The 13,763-nt window shown below is 38.8% G+C and overlaps 2 protein-coding genes and 1 pseudogene across 2 annotated transcripts in view; all 3 read left to right on the forward strand.

Moving 5' to 3' along the window:
- The window catches only part of LOC140933234 (uncharacterized), a 58,886-nt gene extending 48,076 nt beyond the window's left edge, over window positions 1–10,810 (forward strand). The window contains exons 18-26 of the mRNA XM_073382754.1: window positions 656–809; window positions 1,074–1,215; window positions 1,636–1,676; window positions 5,890–6,048; window positions 6,566–6,856; window positions 7,637–7,759; window positions 8,777–8,836; window positions 9,328–9,485; window positions 10,125–10,810. Coding sequence (XP_073238855.1) covers window positions 656–809; window positions 1,074–1,215; window positions 1,636–1,676; window positions 5,890–6,048; window positions 6,566–6,856; window positions 7,637–7,759; window positions 8,777–8,836; window positions 9,328–9,485; window positions 10,125–10,365 — 1,369 coding nt within the window. The 3' untranslated portion in view covers window positions 10,366–10,810. The remainder of the gene's footprint in view (window positions 1–655; window positions 810–1,073; window positions 1,216–1,635; window positions 1,677–5,889; window positions 6,049–6,565; window positions 6,857–7,636; window positions 7,760–8,776; window positions 8,837–9,327; window positions 9,486–10,124) is intronic.
- On the forward strand, window positions 2,012–3,014 carry LOC140932911 (uncharacterized; annotated as a pseudogene).
- Window positions 10,811–13,418: 2,608 nt separating the features above from the next.
- The window catches only part of LOC140933235 (protein regulator of cytokinesis 1-like), a 30,000-nt gene continuing 29,655 nt past the window's right edge, over window positions 13,419–13,763 (forward strand). Inside the window, exon 1 of the mRNA XM_073382755.1 lies at window positions 13,419–13,519. Coding sequence (XP_073238856.1) covers window positions 13,506–13,519 — 14 coding nt within the window. The 5' untranslated portion in view covers window positions 13,419–13,505. The remainder of the gene's footprint in view (window positions 13,520–13,763) is intronic.

Raw genomic sequence — 13,763 nt, forward strand, 5'->3', positions numbered from 1 at the left:
GAAAAAAAAAACAAACAAACAAACATGGCAGCCGCAAGCTATCACCCGCGAACCTTAAGTACCAAATATGGGCAGATGGCTAACGTGAAATCGCTAACTGCAAACCCCCGTTTTGCCGTCTGCGGTAGGATGGCAAACGTTCGATCTTAAGGTCTCTTTTGTCTCCATAGAAACGATGTACCTTTACTTTTAACTTTTGCCTTTATTATGGTTACATAGGGGATTTAACTTAACTGCTCATGAATATACTGTATTTATTCGATTAATGGCCGCGGCGTTTATTTACGTTTCCAATGCGGCGTTTATTCGAGGACGGGACTTTTTTCGAAATCACTTTTTTAAAATCACTGACAACAGTTCATCGTAAATTGTTTGTAAATATTATGTAATTTGAGAGTTCCAGTGTCACTCTAATTTCGCTGAGATAGAATTGTAAATGTCTGGTCTGGATGGTGTTAATTACCAAGTTGCACCGTGGCTTTTCTTATTATCCTCGAGTAAAACCGCATTCTTCTGATTAGGTGCGCGGTTAATTGGTAATTTTGCTTCCATCTGCGGCGTTTATTCGAGGGTGGCGTTTAATCGATTAAATACGGTATGGCTTTGTTGACAAATGAACTTGAAATAACGAACGATACTTGTGTTATCTCGTCAGAACGGATTCTTCAGGACAAGTTTACAACCATCAACTTCAAATTCGCTACCGCGCATTGGACCTGCTATCCGAATGGATTGATGGTTACTATCAGTTTGACTTCAAAACAAATCCTAACTTAATCAAGGAACTGTTAGCCTTTGTCAAAGACGAGGTAAGAATCTATGTTGCGGTATTTTTTTTTTTTTCAAGCCCTTTCCGAAGAATTGTTTTAAAACGGTTCCTAATACAAACAGCTGATTGCAGCGAATCGACTTTATGATCCAACGAATCGACTTGCAGCGAAACAACCGTAAACCAGCCAGCCCCATCTTCCGCACATTCAGTGACCCGCCACTCCGAATACTTTCAGGAGTTTCAATCAACCCGTCTATCGATCTTAGTTTTTCAACAAAAATAATATCTTTTTAATCTTTAGTTAATCCTCGTGGACAGAAGCGAAAGGGGGCATTACCTGATAGAACTTATTGCGGAGAAACAGAAACAAGACTTGAACAACAATTCATTGACAGAAGAACCCACGGATTGTGTGGCGGTTCTCCAATTAGAAGACCCACAAGGTAAGGTAGTAAAAAGGTAAAGGCGTACATGAGCCAAAGGCCCGAACGGCCGGAGCTTATCGCAGTTTCCTTAGCATATAGCATGCCTAGGAGAATTGATACTCCCTCCTGAACGGGATGCTAGTCCATCACAGGGTTCCCCCCACCCCCAGCAGTATAACGCCGGTATCCATTTTACACTTGTGTGAAGGGAGACAAAGTGGAGTACTGTTCCTTGTCTAAGAAAAACAACGCGACGGGCGAGGCTCGAACCCCGGACCTCCAGATACGGAGTTCGAGGTATTAACCGCTCGGCCACACACGCCTCCACAGAAGACCCACAAGGTAGTCAATACAACTTGTTGAAGATGCTTTTTAATCTTTTCCAATAACATTTTCTTGATTGGGAAAGTGAGATTTGTTTGCTTTATTTCTCCTCAGCTCTCGGTGTTATTGAAGGGAAAAAGGACTCCTTGAAAAAGGTTTGTATCACCTCGTTTAGCCGTATTTCCTCTCTTGGAGGCGCATAATGGGTTTTAGTTCGAGTTAGCGGGGAGTTCGAGTTATCGGGATTCTACTGTTTTTGACATTAGAACAACAAAAATTAAGTACTGTACACCCTATCGCCTTTTTAAAGAATTACAGTAAGAACAAGTAGGCTCGCTCTTAAACCATTCAATGGTCTTCGGTTCGCCACTCCAACATCACGGAGAAAGTCTTAAACAGAGGTGGTTTACATTTAACCAAACAAGGTAACGAACTATTATATAAAAACTTTGCATCATGTTTAGCAGCCAAGGAAGCTAATCGTCATTGAACTGTTTCCTCGAATGCCGATCGTCTTGATTGTTATGAATCTCATATCAATAGCTACAATAATTGCATATCGACTCAATCAATTTTGGATCAGCAGAGATCCATTATTAACAATCACATTCCTTCAAAACGAGGATTTAAGTTAGCTTCACTAAATGTTAACAAACTCTCCACGCATATTGATGAAATTAGAATTTTGCTTGCCGATAAGTGCCTAGATGTTCTTGCTATTCAGGAAACTAAACTAGACGCGTCTAATAATAACTCTGATTTTTATATCTGTGGCTACGAATTAATTCGAAGAGATAGGCTTAGCGATGGTGGCGGAGGTATATGCTTTTATATTAAATCAACAATAAATTTCTCCGTGCGGACTGATCTCAATGTTGACGAGCTTGAAAACCTGTGTATCGAAATTCGCAAGCCGAACTCTAAACCTTTTATTGTTGTCAATTGGTATAGGCCTCCTAACTCTCCAATTGGGCTATTCTCACATTTGGAAAATCTTATTGCGAGACTTGACCTAACAAATCTTGAATTTTTTCTACTTGGTGATATGAATGCCGATATGGCCTCAACCAATTACGACAACAATGTCCGTCAGCTAATAAATCATTGCTGATATTTATGGCCTCCACCAACTCATTTCTGAGCCTACTCGGATAACAGATAAATCATCTACTCTGACTGATTTAATTTATACAAATTGTCCTGAGAGGGTAGTCTGCTCTGGAGTCGCCCATATCAGTATTAGTGATCACAGTCTTGTTTATGCGTTTCGTAAACTTTCCATTAACTTCCGAAAGGGTCACACTTCAATAACGTACAGAAACTTTCAAACTTTCAATCGTGCCAAATTTCGTAAGGATATCTTCAATGAGAACTGGGAATTTTTGGCTCCAGCTCTTGATCCCAACCAAATGTGGACAGAGTGGAAAACCAAATTTTTACAAATTGTTGACAAACATGCTCCAATTCGAATTAAGCGCGTGGATTACTGCTGATTTGAAAGAACGCATGCATAATCGTGACACATTAAAGATCAAAGCAATCAAGTCGAATGATCCGCACGATTGGGCCAATTTTAAAAGAATGCGTAACAAAGTTAATACTGAAATTAAAGCTGCTAAAGAATTATTTTACAACAATAAGTTTACTGAAACTAATGGCGACCCGCGTAAAACGTGGCAAATCATCCACGATCTTACATCTCGTAAAGCCGCTAATTTATCGATTAGAGAAATAAATCTAAATGGTACTTCTATATCTGAACCATCCGACTTGTCGAATGCTTTCAATGATCATTTCTCATCAATAGGACCTAAACTTGCTAATGACATCCCATTATCTAATAACAATGACCACTGCCATCGGAAATATGTCAAAGGCATTAACAATAGATTCGAGTTCCGCCCTACTGATAGTGGACAGGTTTTAACACTACTGAATAAACTAAATAAGTCTAAACGAGCTGGTGTCGATAAACTATCAAGTCGGCTTATTCGTGAACGTGCTGACCTTATTTCACCATATATCTCGATTATTTTTAATTGCTGTTTAACTACCGGCACATTCCCTGATGACTGGAAGTTAGCCAAAGTTACGCCTATATTCAAGCAGGGCGATTATCGCCCAATTTCTGTGATCTCAGCAATAGCAAAAGTCTTCGAGAGAATAGTTTATAATCAGCTTTCTTCCTATCTATCCGAAAATAATATTTTGTCAAAATATCAGTCTGGTTTTCGATCCTTTCACTCAACTGTAACCGCTTTGATCGAAGCCACTGATAATTGGGCCTTTAACATAGATCGTGGCTATGTTAACGCTGTTGTCTTTTTAGATCTAAAAAAGGCATTTGACACAGTCGATCACTCTATTCTATTATCCAAACTATGTTTATATGGAGTCAAAGGAATTGCCTACAAATTGCTTTCTTCTTACTTAGAAAATCGTACGCAAAAATGTTCTGTCAATGGTGTCCTTTCTAAAAGCTGCACTTTAACTTGTGGGATTCCCCAGGGGACAATACTGGGGCCTTTGCTGTTTCTCTTATACATTAATGACTTACCTAATTGTTTATCTAACTCGCAACCAAGAATGTACGCGGATGGTACTCACCTAACATATGCTGACAATGACATCTGCTCCCTTGAGGCTTCTTTAAATCAGGACTTGTTAAATATAAACAATTGGCTCATTGCCAATAAATTGACTCTCAATATGACTAAAACTGAATTTATGTTAATCGGATCAAGATAAAAATTAAATAGTCTATCCGTTCTCCCAGACTTAGAAATTAATGGCACACAATTAAACAGAGTCGATTTTACCAAGTCTCTTGGTGTATTAATTGATGAAAATCTAACGTGGAGTAATCATATCAACGCTATATCTAAAAAAATCTCTTCTGGTATTGGATCTATTAAACGAATAAGTCGCTGTGTTCCTCCTGCAACTCTACATAATATCTATCATGGGTTAGTTCAATCACACTTCGACTATTGTAGTGTTGTTTGGGGTAACTGTGCCAAAACATTATCTGACAAATTACAGAGACTTCAAAATCGTGCTGTCCGCGTCCTTACCCATTCTAGTTATGATGCTGACGCCAACCAACTGCTTAAAGAATTAGGCTGGGACAATTTAGAAACTCGACGTCAAAAACTAAAGGCTGAGATGGTCTACAAGTCCTTAAACGGCCTCGCACCGAATTATTTGTCCTCGAAATTCATTCAACGGAGTGATGTGATTACTTCTTACAATTTGCGCGATTCTGATAATAAGCTTGCAATACCATTGCCGCGTTCTAACCATTACAAAAATAGCTTTGCCTATAGTGGTGCAGTCCTCTGGAACAGTCTACCCTCAGCTGCTAGGCAAGCAACATCTCTGACTAATTTCCGACGATTCTTAATTAATTCCGACACGGCATTCATGTAAAACAGGCTTTAATTTAGTTTACTTTTCCTTAATAGTTAACAATATTTTGAATTATAGAATATTAATCTGTATACATAGTTTCGTATTTAAGTTGTAGCTTTATATTAAATTGTTAATGCCTGATGTATTTACCGTGTTTTTAAATAAAGATGATGATGATGATGATGCTGATGATGAGCAGCTGTGCGGGAGATGAGCCCGCGCTTCTCCACCCCCCATTCCCCCCCCCCCCCCCGAAAGGAACTTTATTCCTCTCGGAGAGGAAGAACACACCCCAATCGTGTCTACATGTAATCATAGTTTAGGGAACAATTTTGGTGTTGTAAGTATGAGCGTTCGTCAATGGCTGCCTGTTTTCCTCATTTCATTTGTGACCTACATCAAACTTTCCGTTATAGCTGAAATTTTTTTTCTAGCCTTTGGTTTATCTCTCTAGGTTATATAGCTTTGTTTTTACTGATTTTCGACTCACCTCTACCCCCGTACCTTCTTTGCAAAATAGCAAAGCAGTTCTAATGCAATGTCCTAACGGCACACGTAAAAATACGAGATTTCCGGCGAGATGCCGTCTATAACAATTTGAAAATGATCATATCGTATAACATCAACCGCAGCAAGATTAGCTAAGTTGATGGAGCGTTTGACTGTAACTGTAGAGCGGGAAGTCGCGGGTTCGATTCCCGGGGCCAGACCAATACTCAGGGTCTTAAAATAACTGAGAAATGAAGATACTACCTTTGCCTTGCAAACGACGAGACCTTCGCGTGGCTTGGATGACCACGTAAAGTAGCAGACGTAAAATAGTGTCCCCAGTTAGTACTTTCGTGTTAAATACATTGACACTCAAAAAAGTGCTTTTTTTAAATGTATTCATAATTAAATCTTGGAAAAAGAAGGTGAACATCCAAAGAGAAGTACAAATTTGCTCTTCTTCTTTAGCCTTCAGGCAGCCGAAAAGCCAAATCACCAGTTCAGTGCTTCAGAAGAGCCACACCCGAAAAGGAGACCACATACAAAGCCACTCTTTACCTAAAGGCACTGTCCATTTTGGACCACTCATCAAGAATCCTAGCCGAACAGCTTACACTGATTCAACAGGTAACATTTATCACTGCATTTAGTGAATACTGCAATTAGTCGAAAAATTAGAGAAGTGCATCCTGGCTACACATGAGCATTCTATAAGGTTGAGATAGTGAATTAGCCAAGAGAACGATCGATTCCCTCTGCCCCATGATAATTACTTGAAATCAGTCGGTTTGTATAGTGGTACTCACTAGTTTAGTTTAAAAATTAACAAACATTGCAAACAACAAAAATAAGCTTTAAAAAACTGTTTAATAGGTAATGAAGTTCCTCCAAACCACAATTGCAATTCTCATTAATCTTCTTCAAACGTGTCTGTCCTAACTTTTTCTTTATTTGCTGCGTAATTTATACCTTCTAATACTAAGTGCTTTAAGCAGTTATTGTTATGTTTCACTCAATTTAATGACCGCCACTTCTCTTTTAACTATGCGCAAGATAAACGCAAGACTAGCTGTAGGCATTTATCAATAGATACAGTGTTCTGTCCTTAAGTAAAACCGCTCATCTGTTTTGTGTTGTCTTTCAGGATTTGTTCTTTCGTATTCACCCAATTCATTTCTTAAATTCCCGCGCGTATGGCATTGGTGTCGGTAGAAGCCAGTCCCCCTCCAGAGAACGCGACAACATCTTTGGCTTTAGCACTGGCAGTCGTCGCATCTCAGAACTCACTGGGTCCGACCAGGGACCCCTCCCATGGGAACAGAATTTGTATGTCAGTGAGCCTAGCAGTGATGGTGCTTTAGAGGAACTCTTGGAGCATGCGCAAGATGTGTCGTTGTGGGTTGCTGTCGAGATCTGCAGCGCATCTTCAGTGAAGGTGAATTCCCTTGAAGAATTGACTCGTTCATGGAATCAGCGTGATTTAATTGTCAGCACCTCAAAATTTCGGTCCGCAGTTTTTTTCTCGGTGTCCCCTGCTCATGTTTTCTTTTTGCAGACTGCTTTTATTCCTGCCATTTGGAGGTTTTTTTGTCATGTTATGCTTCGTTAAGACTAGAAATACGTGAGTCACAGAACCTCGCGAGGCTCGAGGGAATCAGAGGGCGGTCAGTAAAATGTTAAAGGGCTGGAGAGAAATAAATTAAATTGTTTAACTGGGGACGGTAAGTTTCAACACCAGCTCTAAATTTGGAAGCTGAGATAACTCGTTAACTTTACTTTAATAGGACAATTGCACGATGACGATATTTGACTACAACTACCGGAATTCATTTCGGTTTTGCTTTGTTATTCAAATTTGTCAATCCCGCTGAGGATTAAAAAACAATAGCCTTAATTTGCACAAGAAAACAACAAACTCAAGGATTCTGGTAGTTGTAGTAAAATGACGTCATCGTGCAATTGTCCTATTGCAAGACTACTGCTATGAAAACTATTAGAACTTCAATTTTAGAAGCAGACGTTGCAAACATAAAATATCTTTTTAGGCTCAAAAAATTACTGGGACTGTGGAGAAAAGGAACCCTGGTTAAAGCAATTTTCTCGAGCAAAAAGCTTCTACTAGAGACAGCAAAGTGTTTGCAGCCGTTTTTGTATCGTCACGTAACGCTCCCCCGCGGAGACTAAGAAGTGTATTAAGTCTTATTTTTTATTATAGGCTCAACTGGCACTCATCACAAAGTTCGTCAATGCTGCACGTTACTGCTGCGAGATTCGTAACTACAGCACCTGTATGCAAATCATTGACGCTCTAGAAATGTTCGTTGTCAGACATTTACCGGTAAGTTATCTATTGTTCAGTATGATACTTTCACCCTCCAATTTCAAAACAAATATTCTCATTTGTTGCGCACTGTCCATCGTATAGTAATAACTCACAATAAGAAGTTAACAGTTGATCCGAACAATTCATTCGTGGTAATCATATGTTAATGACGGGACGGAGAGACTTCGTTTTTAGGGGCCATGTGCACTTGCTTTGCAAATTCTTTGTCAAAAATTGTGGAGTACAACTGCGGAGGTCGTCTTCAATCCCGTACAAAAAAATTTGAAAGCTTGCCAGTTCGTTAAAAGCGCCATCCTTTTTCCTCGATCTGCAATCATTTTTGTCAAAGGTCTTAATCCAAGTTTTAAAGAAGTCAATAGAGAGATTAAGATTCACGTTTACCGCAAAAGGCAAACGTCAGACTCCAGTTGAGAATTTCTCGGAATAGAAAAACAGTCCCGAAAGATTCCTGTGGTTAAAACTGGCAGAAAACTACTTATTTTTATGTAGAAGCAATAAAGAGTAAACGAAAAATAAGGGGAAAACTTGGTCACGTGGTACAAATTCACGTCTGCCGTTTGGCATAAACGTGAATCGTAATCTCTCTAATGAAGCTGTTTAAACGCCAAGCGATAAAGTGTACGTTTTGTCTTCAGTCGGCCGGTTTTCCTCGAGAATCGAGGTATTTAGTCTGAAATATCAGCCGTCTCCTCCCCCTACACCTGTGAGGGGCGCGCGGGGGGGGGGGGGGAGAGACGCGTATCCCACGGGTTAGGAGCAGGAGACGGATGACATTTCAGACTACAAGGTATTCAATTCCAATTTGATTTGAAAACAGATGTTCAGAGGAGTGCCAGCATAAGGACTAGTTATAGACTTACATGCCGTATGGTTTATTTTGCAGACCGTATTTAGCAATTTCGTTGGACACCCTGAGTAGTAGAAATACATTTATAACGAATAGCTTGAAGTTTGTGCATTAGTATAATATTCTCGTCAAACTTAATAAATGATAGCTTCTTGTCTTGGTAGGTATGGAAGCAAGTGCCCACTAAAACAACGGAAGTCCTGGAAGAACTCAAGGCTGTTAAGGTGAGGAAACCCTTGTTACAAAAGCAACTTAGTGTACAAGGGGTTAATGCAGTCGAACCACGCCCAAGCGACCAACCAAAATGCAAAGCGTAGTGGTCGCTTACGGGTGGTGGTCGTTCACAAGAATCGAACCTGACATATTTTCTTTGCGGAAGATCATGGCTAAGCTGCAATATATGTAGTTGTCCCTAAAGCTTCTATACTCAGGACAGCAAAGTACATACAGGGAACGTAGATGTCAGACCATCCGGCAAGTAGTTCTTACAAAGGGGTTAAAAAGGAACACTATTAAACCGTCAACCCCGAAACGTGGTCGCGGTCGCTTACGAAAGGTTCCAACTGTAAAGCTGTGACTGGGAGAATTTTGGTGTTTCAGATGGATGGTCGATTATGGGAGGTGGTCGCAACTGGAGGTTTTTGAATCAAATGGTAAATTGAGCATCTTCTTTAAACATGGCATTAAAGTCGTGTTTTATTTTTTCCCTCGCCAGGTTTTGTTGAAAACAGACAGCTCTTGGTTGATGAAAAGTGAGGCTTCACGTGACAAGCCCACAATTCCTTGCTTCCTATTGTTTATAATTCACGTGCAGCAACAAGAACTTGGAGGCTTCACGTTGCCTAGCGACATGTACAAATGGACCAAAATGAGGTAGACGGTGTTAATATGTTGGCCATCGACACTGCTCCCTCTGAAAGGAAAAAGTCAGAAAATTAAAATTTGACCAGCGTTAACAACACCATGAAATGAGCACGATGGTTAATGAATATTTGTTTAAAAAATGAGCAGGAGTGTATGGATCAGGTTTCAAAACTGTCGGCGGGTATTTAAACTTGATAATACGCGACTGCGACTTTTTTTAACTGCTTCCAAATCTCTGATATAGATCAACTCGTTCTTGCACTAATATTTAGATTTGGGGTTATTTTGGTCTAAAAAATTGGACGTAAATTTTTAGCTGTGTTCAGATTTAAAGAACCTCATCAAACAAAAATTTATTTTGTTTTTTCTTTATAAGTTATTAATGAGTCTTTGAATTGTGAATTGTACCTCAGTACTGCGTCCACACTCCGGCTGAACTGCTAAAACCACCTAGTATAGCACAATAAACAATTGTACCCGCTCTCAAATAAGTCCCTCCTTCTAATATATCCCTCTCTTCAGGGGAAGAAAGTTATTCATCCCCCCGCCCCCCGAACCTTTCCCATTTCCTTAAATGATAGACTGCATTGATAAAACATGACTGTAAATTAGTTTAATTTATTTTGCTCTCTTTTCTTTCAATTACAGATCCGTGGCTCGTTTAGTGGATCAACTTAGATTGTTTAAGCAAATGCGGTACGCCTTTCAGGTTGATGAGGATTTGAAAGCAAGACTAAAACAGCGCATTCGCGAAAGCAAAAACGAAAATCTTCACGCCCTTGCTTCAGAGAATGCCAGTAACTTTCACTTATCTTCATCGCATGGCTCAAGAAAGTTTCACGATGCTTTTAAAAAGATGAAAGCTACATTTGGCGGCCATGGAAGTTAATCATTTCATCTCAGTAATTTTCAGCGGTCGTAAAGCCGAACTTTGGATTGAATCTTTTTCCTATCTTGTAACTGTATAATAAATTATTTCGAGATAGTTTCGAGTTTTAAACACACACCAAAATTGTCATGAATAAGCCATCTTAGGTAATTTTAAGGTTATTTCATCGCAAGTTTAGATTCAAGTTTGCTTTAGGCATGAAGCGTGGGTGTAATTTAGGTTTGGCATATAGTCTTTTGCAATTACAAGTTGACAAAGGCTGAGATTTTTCACCCGACTTGTATTAAATGCTCACACTAGTTAGGATTTTAACAATTTATTTTATTTATTTTATTTTTTAGAAAAAAATTAGACTATTTATATTTCCAAAGGAAACTCCATTTTCCACCTACGGTATTGTAAATTTGTATGAAATACGGTTTTGTGTAATATTTTATTTGATATTTTTCTGATGATTTTAATAATACCTTCTCGGAGATACACTTCGAGCTATATTTTATTATTTTCAGATTAATCTAATTATTTATTTACTTATTATAATGGTCGGGTTTCCCGATAATAAATTAAAGAAATAGAATAGCAGAAAATGATGAAAATTTGAATAAAAAGAGTTGTCATTTTGAACATGCTTTATCGCATAGCATTTTTCTTCCCTTTGAACGGTGTAGAGATTCACCGTCGTTTTTTTCAATCGCCTTAAAGTTACTGTTTTAGCGCATTGGCCCTAGCTTTACTTGTCTTCTTACACAGTCGAAACCTGAGCCTTATTAGCCTTTAGGTTTTTGTGGATCCAATCAAATAGAAGACGAAATTCACTTTCTTTTTAATTGTTCTGGATACTCTTTGATAAGGAATAATTTTTACAATAAAGTTAAGATTCTGATTCCAAATATTACCCAGTTACCTGTGAACGTTTTGATAAATGAACTGATGAACACATCTTATTCCTTTCCGCAATTTGATTGGCTCAGAGCAGTGGTATTTCAGGTTAATATGAAATACCTACGTGTGAAAATTACAAACCTTTTACTGGTAGAAGCATAAACAAATAATAGCATGATTTGTACGTGATATTTGGCATAAATACCACTTGTGATATTTCAAAATTGTCGCAAATTTCACTCGCCTAACGGCTCGTGAAATTATGTATAACAATTTCGAAATAGCACTTGTGGTATTTACGCCAAATATCACTACAAATCATGCTATTACCTATAATTATACCACTACATGAGAAATTTCTGCAATTTGATTGGCTTAGAGCAGTGGTATTTCAGCTTAATTTGAAATACCTACATGTGAAAATTGCAAACATTTTGCGGGTAGTAGTATAAACAAATAATAGCATGATTTGTACGTGATGTTTGGCATAAATACCACTCGAGATATTTCAAAATTGTCACAAATTTCACTCGCCTAATGGCTCGTGAAATTACCTATAACAATTTCGAAACATCACTCGTGGTATTTATGCCAAATATGACTCCAAATCATGCTATTACCTATACTAATTTACAATTCATGAAGTATATTTCAGCTTGCTTTGACTTTCGCGACGAATTATTTACAAAGCAGTTTAATTGGTCGGTGATTAAATTTTAGTACTTATTCTTAAAACATAATTATAAATAGCTTTTGCAATACTGTATGTACTTGTACGGTCCTGCAAATAAAGCTCGTTGTTAAGGTTGTTGTATAGGTAAGACATTTTGCAGACTCGTTCACGTTTGCCTCCTATGTGTAGGTAGCGTGGCCAAGAGGTTGGAGCGCTGGACCCCCCCGCACCTTCTATTTTTCGATTATAAGGCACTTGCTTGCACATCTCCCATAATGCACCTTATTTGCCCCCAAAATTTTGCATAACCTTTGTTTTTCATTTCTCCTGGGTATTACAGTATTAACGTGTATTGTCAGGGGAGATGTGCCAGAAGGGTATTGCTATTAATAGGGACTTTTAGCATTCACGACGGCGACGGCAGCAAAAACGTCACTTTTAAAAGGAATTGGCGTTTTTTCCAACTTTGTCGCGTTTATTCCAGTGGGACAATTGCACGATGACGACATTTGACTGTTAATCCCGCTGAGGTTTAAAAAACAATAGTCCTAATTTCCACAAGAAAACAACAAACTGAAGGATTCTGGTAGTTGTAGTAAAAGTTCGTCGTCGTGCAATTTTCCCATTGGCTGAAAATAACTAATGTAGGAAAATTTCCCCGGGGGTTGATTTTTTGGGGACCGCACTCAAGTTAAGAAACAGAAAGAAAATTTAGTCCGTTCGACGCTTGTTTACGTCGTCCATAAAACGTGAAATTAGGCATTTTCACGTCGTAGTTGTGCACTAAAAAAAACGGCTAAGAAATGTACAAAAAAGCGTTCAAACTTATTGTTTTGCTTATTGTTTTGCTCAATAAACTTGTTGCTTTTATTTAATTTTTTTTTTTTGACGTTCTCGTTGCCGTCACCGTCGTCATTGCTAAAACTCCCTATTATTGGGACACCCATCGGGAGCCTCTGCCGAGGAGAGAGTATTTACTGGAAAAAACAATTTTGGTGTTGTCTCAGGGTGCCGGGTGGGGGCATTTGCACCCTATTTTAAAGCCCCACCTTGGAGTTTTTGTATGAAACGCCCGGGCCTAACGTGGGGCATTTGCAGCCTTTCCAAATCAAAATGACAAATGCCCGGGGGAGGGAGGGTGGATGGCAGGCTTGGAATTGACTGAGCCATAAACTTAATTTGCAGAATTAAAAACCTCGATGACTCACGAGTGGCATTTTTAAGCTACTTCTCGTCTTTCTCTCGCTCTATGATGGCAACTGAATTTTACCCTCAAATTACATGTATAATTTTTCCCAATGAATAGCTCTAGGGTGATTAATTTCTTTTCATATTTCCCATTTATGTTTTTAGAAATTTTAACTTTTCTTTTTATTTCTGCTTTATGTCATAGGACACTTCATGGTAATGTACACGCAATTAGTTTTGCTTCAGACAAGAAAGCAGCCAATGAAAACAACCTAAGAACACCACGTGATACATGCGACCGTTTGCGGGTGTTTTCAAATGCATAAGAATGCAGGTTTTTTTGTAACGTGTTTCCTCACAAGAAATATAGAAAATTTTAGTGACTTATCAAGTAAAAATGGAAGTTGACAGGTAAGAGAATTCCTTCATATCATTTTTAAAACCTCCATACTTTGCCTGAATGCAAATCACACACAACTTTCGGGAGTTTGCAACAGCTCGTCGTTTCGTCATGATGGCGGACTCGACGACTGCAAGAACTGCATCCACGGCCGGTCGGATTTTACGGATGAAATCCAATGTGATTTGTTTTCGATTCCTTCCCATTCTGTTTTTGGGATGTTTTTCTCAAGCAAGGGCGGTAATCAAACCTGTT

Source organism: Porites lutea, chromosome 4 (assembly GCF_958299795.1).
Source record: "Porites lutea chromosome 4, jaPorLute2.1, whole genome shotgun sequence".
Classification (NCBI taxonomy): domain Eukaryota; kingdom Metazoa; phylum Cnidaria; class Anthozoa; order Scleractinia; family Poritidae; genus Porites; species Porites lutea.